The 8,594-nt window shown below is 54.2% G+C and overlaps 1 protein-coding gene across 1 annotated transcript; it reads right to left on the bottom strand.

Moving 5' to 3' along the window:
* Positions 1-4,075: 4,075 nt before the first annotated feature.
* On the bottom strand, positions 4,076-7,842 carry LOC137848270 (sperm-associated antigen 4 protein-like). The gene is made up of 5 exons (XM_068667286.1): positions 5,999-7,842; positions 5,397-5,481; positions 4,777-4,889; positions 4,429-4,596; positions 4,076-4,333 (listed from the first exon to the last, which is right to left on the bottom strand). The coding sequence occupies exons 1-5, from the start codon at positions 6,059-6,061 to the stop codon at positions 4,076-4,078; spliced, it is 687 nt and encodes a 228-aa protein (XP_068523387.1). The 5' UTR covers positions 6,062-7,842.
* Positions 7,843-8,594: the final 752 nt, after the last annotated feature.

Raw genomic sequence — 8,594 nt, 5'->3', positions numbered from 1 at the left:
AAGGGTGGTGAGGTATTAGAAAAGTATATTGAAGCCCTGCTTTTGTGAACGTGGCCAAGCATTGCTCATTGATGGGAAGTAGAAAGTAACTGCTTTTCCCTCTCTGTGCTTCAACGTGACCTTTTCCCTTCAATTAAATCGTCCTTATCTCAAACCTTGATCCCTTTCTGTCGTATGTTCTCCCTCTTCCCCTTTGAGGAGGGGCAGTGAGAGAGCTGCCATGGTGGAACTCGGCTGCCCACCTGAATAAAACCACCACAGCCCTTCAGTGCAAGAAGGACAGGAAACAGCTTGAGAGTCCAGTGCAGAGCCATGAGGATGATGAAGGGAGTAGAGCATCTCCCTTATGAGAAAAGGTTGAGGGAACTGGGTCTCTAGCTTGGAGAAAAGGAGACTGAGGCGAGACCTTATTAATGTTGATAAATATGTAAAGGGTGAGTGTCAGGAGGATGGAGCCAGGCTCTTCTCGGTGACATCCAATGATAGGAGGACAAGGGGCAACGGATGCAAGCTGGAACATAGGAGGTTCCACTTAAATATGAGACAAAACTTTCTCACAGTGAGGGTGACAGAACACTGGGGCAGGCTGCCCAGGGGAGCTGCGGAATCTCCTTCTCTGCTGGAGACATTCCAAACCCCCCTGGACATGCTCCTGTGTGACCTGATCACTAGGTGATCTTTCAAGGTCCCTTCCCATCCCTAACATTCTGTGGTTCTGTGATTCTTGGTACCAGGACAGGAGCTACACACAGAATGCAGAAATTGCTAATTGCCTCCAACACCTTGCTGAGTTTTCTTTTGTCACTAAAAACATCACTGCAGGATGATAAGATACAACTTATTATTGGCCTATGAAGAGAGTATGTTGGACTTCAAGCTTACACTGTGGGTTTTCATTGATAGTTTCCTTGGCAGTCTCTATCCTTAGGCTCTGACATGCATAGCTAAATAATCAGATCAATGGCAGGAAAGGAGAATCAGTAGAATCCCATCTTGTTATTCTTTACATCCATTGCCAAGCTCAGTTCCACCTATGCCGTGGCTTTCCTCATTCCATTTATACACATCCAGATGGCATCCATGTACTCTGTCCAGCCCTCATGTCCCTACTGCCACTGCCTGTGCATCTCCTTCTTATGCCTTGGTTTGAACAGCCGTTTGAACAGCCACGTCAGTTTCTTGCCTTACCTGCTTGCTTTTTCACACATGGCGACGGAGGCTTCTTGCGCTCGTCTCATCCACAATGCTTTTAAGCAGCTGGAAGTTCGCTCTTGTAGAGTTCAGGGTGCTGACTTTGCTCTTTGCAATCTCTCCAGCCTCCTTCAACCCTGCCATGAAAGCGCAGGAATGAGTGGTAGTCATCTGACTTGACCAGCCCTCGTGAATGCAGGCTCCCAGCAGGCAGAATCCTCTCTTGAGAGACTGCCTGGACAGCAAATGGGTTCTTTGGTGACTCTCAGTGGGGAACTGTACTGGGTCTGGCTGGAATGTTAACTTTCCCGGCAGCAGCCCATACAGTGCCGTACTCTGTACTTGTAGCTGGAACAGCAGTGGTATCACACCAGTGTTGTGTCTACTGCTGAGCAGCAGTGGCACAGCATTGGGCCTTTCTCTAACCTTCCTAGAGGGTGGGCAAAAAGTGAGGAGAGAAACATCACTAGGGCAGCTGACCTAAACCAATCAAAGGGATATTGCGTACCATGTGATGTCACACTCAGCAATAAAAGGTGGAAACAGGAAGAAGAGGGGAGGGGTGGGCTCTCGTTGAAAAAACATCATTCCTCCTCTCAACACCGGCTGCATGCGTTGAGGCCTTGCTTCAAGGACGTGGTCAATCATCGCTCATTTGTGGGAAGTAGAGAGTAATTTCTTTCCTCTGCACTTCCATATAGCCTTCATTTATTTTGTTTGTTTGTTTTCCTCCCTTCTTTTTATTTTTCCTTTTCCCCTCCCTTTTCCCCTTTCCCTTTTTATTTCCCCTTAGTTAAATTGTTTAGTTCATGGTAGTCGTTATTTAATTGTTATTATTATTTCCCTTTAATTAAATTATCCTTATCTCAACCCGTACGTTGTTCTTTGTTTTACTTCTCCCCCTGCTTATCTAAAGGAGGGGGAGTGAGAGAGCAGTTGTGGGGTTTAGCTGCCCAGCACGGTAAAACCACCACAGGAACCTCCCTAGGCCATCGGCTTCCTCCAGGGCAGATGCATTCTGCAGCGGAGCGGAGGATCGAGGCAGGCAGGGCTTTCTTCCTTCACCGATGCAACTCTTGTAAAGCCGAGGGAGCTGCCAGGGCCTGGCGGCTCCCATGAGGGCAGCTGATGAGGTATGGGCGGAGCCAGAAGTGCCCAAAGGCAGCCCGTATGGAGCACGAGCGGCCAGGAGGAAGAGCAAACTGGCATGGAGCAATTGGAGCAGGCAGAGTGAGCAGGGAGGGCGCTCTCACCGCTCCTTTCCAAAAGTGGTTGTAACCTGCTCATGAAGAGCCCAGCCATGGTTTCCACCCGGCAGAAAGCCATGGCCTCTGCTTCCCTTGCAGCCTCTCCAGCCATGGTCACCGATGTGGCTACTCAGAAGGAGGTCTCGGGGGAACACACAGGCCTGCAAGTCTTGGCCTGCAGGGTGTGCCTGAGTCAGTGCAGTCATTGGTCCAGACCAACATGAGTTCATGAAGGGAAAGTCATGCCTTATGAGCTTAATACCCATTTCTGACCAGGTTATGCACCTAGATGGATGAAGTTTAAGCAGTCGAGGTGTTGTTTGTTTGTTTGTTTGTTTGTTTGTTTGTGTTTTTTTTTTTTTTTTTTTTTTGTTTGTTTTTTTTTGAATTTTGGCATAGCTTTTAATACCATCTCTCAGAATATTCTTCAGGACAAAATGCCCAGCTTTGTAGCTGGAGAAGAACACAATACCAAGGGTGACCAACTGGCTGAAGGGTCAGGCTCAAAGAGTGGCAGTAAAGAGGGCAACATCAGGTTGGTGGACAGTCCGCAGCGGTGCTCCCGCTAGGTGCTGCCCATCGTGGGCTCAGCCTGCAAAAGGGAAGAACTGGCCGCTTGGAGAGGGCCAGTGTGAAAACATCACCTTGCACCAGACTGACAAACCACATCCCTCGTCTAGGTTTTTGTTACTATTTTTTATTCTTATTGGCAGAAGACATGTCTCCTGGCCAACGACTGGTAGCCGTTCCTCTCCCATGCACCTGCACCCGGTAAATGCAGGTGTAATCTGGATTTCCCCAGTTGCTCTGTATGATGACCTTGATGACCTGAAAGGCTCCGGGGATCTCCTGCAAAGAAAAAGCACAAAAAGATGCGCCACCCCTGAGGTGAAGGAGCCAGAGCTGCTTCCACTCCCCTTTCTCGGTCAGCCAGGCCCCTGCTCCAGGACCAGCTCCTGCTCTGGCCAAGGAGGCAGCTTCTGTAAGGACTATAAGGAGGTAACGAGGCTGTGCAGGGACAAAATTAGAAAGGCCAAAGCTCATCTGGAGCTCAGTCTGGCTACTGCCGTTAAGACAACAAAAAATCTTTTTACAAATACATCAACGCAAAACAGAGGACTAACGAGAATCTCCATCCTTTACTGGGTGCAGGGGGAAACCTTGTTACAAAAGATGAGGAAAAGGCAGAGGTGCCTAATGCCTTCCTTGCCTCAGTCTCTAGTGGCAGTACCGGTTGTTCTCTGGATACCCAGTACCAGACGATTAGATGTAGAGCTTAGGTTGTATGGTTTGGTGGGGACTGTTAGTGTGAGGTCAGAGGTTGGACTCGATGATCTTGAGGTCTCTTCCAACCTAGAAATTCTGTGATTCTGTGATTCTTGCTGCTTCTCCTCTCCCACCCAGGCCGTCAAGGCTCCCTGTGCCCGGGCAGGGCCAACAGCCAGCCTCTGAGAGTAAGGTGGGCAGCAGTGGAAGCTTGAGGCTCTCTGATCCTGGGGGAGATGGGCAAGGACCCTGGAGAAAGTCCCGAGGCCAGGGCAAGATGCTGGCTGCCCTCTTTGCTACCAGTACCTGCCCAGCATGTGCAGCCTGGGATCTCCAGGCACACACAGCAACAGGGACAGCCTGACCTCCGCTCAGTGTCTGCTGCCCTGCTGCCTAGTGCCCACCCTCCCTGCCCACCCTGTCTCTCTCCCATGGGCTGGGACTGCTGCCCTGGGAGGGACCCTGCACACTGCTGCCACTGACTTGCTGCCAACACAGTGTTTCTGGACAGGCCTCCTGCCCACCGCCTCTGACTGTACCTGCAGAGGGAAGGTCTGCACAGGCTTCTTCTGCACGGCATAGGTGAATGTCCCGAGCAGAGTTTCGGCTTGTGTTTCCTCATCCACTCCCTGTGGAGGTAAAGAACAGGGCAGCAGGTCAGGCTCATCCCTGTGACAGCTTCCCCCGGATGCATCCCAGCCCCTAGTGCCCAGCAGAGACTTACAGAGACAGTGAAATCTCGGGGAGCACTGCTGAATTTCCCAAGCGCCGAGTCCATGTCTGAGGTGTGGTGGACGGTGACCATGGTTGCCTGGATTTTTGCAGGCAACCTAATGACCACCTGGCCCCGAGACCCTTGGAAAGCCCAGCAGTTGCCCAGAGAAACGTCCGGCTGAAAGCAGAGGGCAACAACAGTGAATGGCTGGGCTGTGATGGGGCCCGTGCCACCACGCAAGCAGTACCTGTGTCTGTGGGGGTCTCTCTCCTCTCTCTCCTGAGGGGAAGTGCCCCACAGCTTGCCCCCAGCTTTACCAGGGGAGCAAACTGTCACTGATGGTTTCTACTACCGTACCTGCAGAATAGTGTCTGGAGGGTTTGGGGTACAAGGCAGCCAGAAGAGCCTGCACGACCGCATGCCATCCCATGAGTATGTCTTTGAAGATCTCTCCAGGTCGATGGTGGCCCCTGAAGGGAGAAGAGAGCAGCTGACGGCTGGTGGGAGGCTATTTCTAAGGCTGCCTGACAGCACTGCTACCTGGGAGGGGCCCCAGGAAAGGAAGGGATGCCCGTGTCCCGTGATGGCGGCGTCTCTCTCTCAGAGCTGCCTAAAGCCGAGGGCTGTGGGAGCAGGCAGCACGCCCTCACAGGCAGGGCAGCAGACTGCAGCCCAGGTGCCACCAATTGGCAATGGCAAAGGACGACCTGGCCACAGATTTTCGGTCCCCACAACAGCTTCATGCAGAGGAGAGGGTGACGGGCCAGCTGGGGAATGGCAGGAGCAGCAGCAGGGAGTCCGCGGGCATTATAGGGTTGAGCCAAGGGAGCTGCTTGCCCATAGGCAGGCTATTGGGTCCCGTGATTTTGTCTCATCCCCTCCATATCAGAGGTCCGAGCCTGCAGTGCCTGTAGCTTTCTTTTGGGAGGGCCAAGCAGGAGCCTAGTGACAGGAGACTTGCCTGCCTGTGTCCATACCTGTGCTTTTCAGAGCCCAGTCAAGCAGCACTTCAGACTTTTTGCGAGAGTTAACAGACACAGCGTCTCGCAAGTCCTTAAGTTCCTGGGAGAGACAGAAGGGAACAAAGGAAACAACCACATCAGCACCACGCCAAGGAAGACGTCCATGTGCACTTAGTCACATGCCTCTGTAACTGTGCACGTAGCCACATGGTCTACACTTTTGGGCAGACCTGTGTGGTGCCAGGAGTTGGACTTGATGACCCTTATGGGTCCCTTCCAACTTGGGATATTCTATAATTCTATAATTCTATGTCAGAAAACCAAAACAAGACTTGTTCCGTGTCTGACAAGAGAGAACTTGGCAAGAACGCTGGTGTCCAAGGCCATCGTGTGGGTGTGCGTCCAGGCCCCACAGTGCGTTGTCTGGCAGTCCTCCCTGACCTGGCTGACATTGCCTGGACCAGCCTGGCCAGGAGAAGGGACTTTTGGGCAAACAAGCTGACCCTGGCAAGAGATGGGTAGCCGCAGGAAGCTGGAAAACCCCATCAGCAAACCCAGGAAGGGCTTTGTGCGGGGCCCTGCTCATCCAAACCCTCTTCCCCGAACTGTAGGATTACCTTTTTCAGGGTGCCGATCTCCTCACTCAGCTGAGCCGCCACACCACTGTGCTCCTGGAGCATCTTCTCATTCTGATCCCACAGCCCATCAAGCCTGTTCCTGCAGGTATCGGCAAAGCAGACCTTGTCAGGGAGCCTCCTAGAGCCTCCAAGCTTAGGGCTGAGCAGACAGACACAGGTGCTCAAGCCCTCTCTTCTGTTGCCAGCTTTCCAGTGCTTCCTTCCAATTCACCGCCACCATTAGCAAAAGAGAGGGAGGGAGGGGCCCGGGCCCTGGGTGCAAGGGAGTGCTGCCACAAGGCTGGCTGTCACAGCCCTACCACATGAGGTGCAGGTGAGGAGAGGCCTCTTACCTTGTGGCCACTACTTCAGGCAAATACTGCTCCAGCAGCACCTGAAAGAGAAAGGCTCTCCGTTGGAGCACCAGAGCCGCTGTGGCTTTCCAGAGCCAGCAGCTCTAGCACGGCATGGCAGACGCTGCTGCTTCTCTGGCTCACTGCTTGCAAATGGAGGGTGCAGCAGTTTGCCCAGCTGCCACCAGCCGAGCACTGCTCTGCTCTGGGATTTTCCTCTCATCAACAGCAGTCACTGACCTTTTGCTCCTGCCGCTCCTGCCCCATCCTTGCCACACAAGCCCCAGAGAAGCCAACAACTGCAAACACATCACCCAGAGAGTTATTTCACTAGGGTTTCTAATGATCCCCGCAGCCTCCCACAGCAGTGGGGCGAGAAGCTGTCTGAGGACATGATGAACCGGTGCAGAGACAGAATGTGGCTCCAAGCAGGAACCCTCTCCCCGGGTTCTGCGCGGCGCTGGTCTGCGTGCTCAGCGCTCCACAGCTGCTCCCCATTTTCCCTCTCCTGTTTGCAGGGAGAAAGCCTCCCGCATCCCTCCCCCTCCACACACCCATATGAGAAACCCCGATTTAGACATGTTCTGATTCCCAGGCAATGGCCACGTCTGGCCCTGCCTCCTGCTGTCTCCGCTTCCCCCAGCACACCTCTGAGCAAGGCTCTGCTGAAGCAGCCATGGCACAGCAGTGCAGGAGCTGGGCGGTTTCCTGGCACGGGCCCCCAGCCTGGCACTAGTTTCCAGGAGACGCAAGGACTTTCTCCAGCCTCCCCCTTTCACAGCTGAAAAACTTTCCTCTCCCCCCATCTGTCTGTCTGTCTGTGTGCCTCTCTCTCACACACACTCTGATCATGCCAGCGAGGTGGGAAGGCCCTACAGGTTCCCCTCCACAGGCTTGTGTATGTCTGTACCAGCTGTGAGGCCAGGTGGGATCTGCGTGTAGCTGGTATCTGGGGAGCTCCCTGAACCATGGAAGTGCAAGGCTGGAAGGGCCCCGTGGACCTCCAGCACCTCTGCCTCACGCTGGGACACGCATCCTGTGCCTCTGTGCTACCGCTGGCAGTGCGGGAATACTCACTGAAAGCAGCCACGATTGTAAAGATAATTGCGAAGAGCCGCTGTTTCTGCAGGGTGTTGCTTTGCCTGAAAAACAGGGAGTCGTGGTGTTGCCAGTGCTCAACGTTTGGGGCAGATACCTTCGTGGGGAATTTTCTCTTACGAGCTGAGAAGCCACAATCTTGGGGGTCAGCTGGTGACAGAGAGCTGCCGAAGCAGCCCCCCAGAGCAGCAGGGTTTCTGTCAGCCCCCGTCAGCACCACTGGCAGAACTGGCCAAGGGAAAGTGCTCCACAAGCACCCTCAGCAAAGGAGATGAGCCAACTCCGAGAACATACCTGAGCCTCTTTGCCACTTACGGTGGAGTTCGCAAGGCCCGGAGCCCTTGCTCTGCCCACAGCACTTGTGGACTTGTGCTCTGTGTCCCCCCAGCCCCACATGAGGCTCTGTCTGTGCTACCCCCCAGCTGATGTCCCCATGAGACTGCAACCCCCTCATACCCATTCCTGGGGAGCTGGCTAAGCCCTGCTTCCTCAGGGGTTCTTTGCTGTGGGGCTCTCAAACGCCCCTGCGATCCCATCTCCATGCTGAAGCCTTCTGCTCGTCAAGTTCTTCCTGTTCAGGTCCAGGAGCGCTCTCTGCCCAGGGCAAGGGCAGTCAGCAAGAAGGCCAACACCAACTGGCCGGAGGAGCACGCCTGTCACAGGCACACGTCCACTAGGACACTGCGAGCGTCCTTCCAGCTGGGCAGTCAGGCCCACAGTGCCAGGCGTTGGCCAGTGGAGCTCTGAATGGCAGCCAGCTGTGACCTCACAGAGGCCTTGTCTTGCATGGCGTGAGGCTGCTGTCACAGCCAGGACTACCAGGGGCAGGAGGTGGGGAGAAGCACCGTGGCTTTCCTTACACAGCCCATCCGTGGCTGTGCCAAAGCCCGAGCCAGGGAGCGCTGGGGACAGCCAAGAGGCACTGTGGTGCTGCTGGCAGTCGCCGCATCCGGGGCCTCGAGGCCCTGGGCATCGGCAAGAATTGCTGCTCCACCTACATCCACACAAGTCCACGAGTCCGGATGGGATTCATCCCAGGTGCCCAGAGAGCTGGCTGACGTCATCGCAGAAGCTGGCAAATGTTGTGCCAATTTTCAAAAAGGGCAAGAAAGAAGAGTCTTGGTAACCACAGTCCTGTCAGTCTC

This window comes from Anas acuta, chromosome Z (genome assembly GCF_963932015.1).
Source record: "Anas acuta chromosome Z, bAnaAcu1.1, whole genome shotgun sequence".
In the NCBI taxonomy this organism is placed as follows: Eukaryota; Metazoa; Chordata; class Aves; order Anseriformes; family Anatidae; genus Anas; species Anas acuta.
This window is presented reverse-complemented; position numbering and strand designations above follow the sequence as displayed.

What these genes read in the sequence shown, in the direction of transcription:
- LOC137848270 (XM_068667286.1), bottom strand. Translation starts at nt 6,061, where the DNA reads ATGCTCCAGGAGCACAGTGGTGTGGCGGCTCAGCTGAGTGAGGAGATC. An exon ending in AGATCGGCACCCTGAAAAAG is followed by an intron (nt 5,482 to 5,998) that starts GTAATCCTACAG and finishes TGTCTCTCCCAG; the next exon opens with GAACTTAAGGACTTGCGAGA. An exon ending in CTGGGCTCTGAAAAGCACAG is followed by an intron (nt 4,890 to 5,396) that starts GTATGGACACAG and finishes TTCTCCCTTCAG; the next exon opens with GGGCCACCATCGACCTGGAG.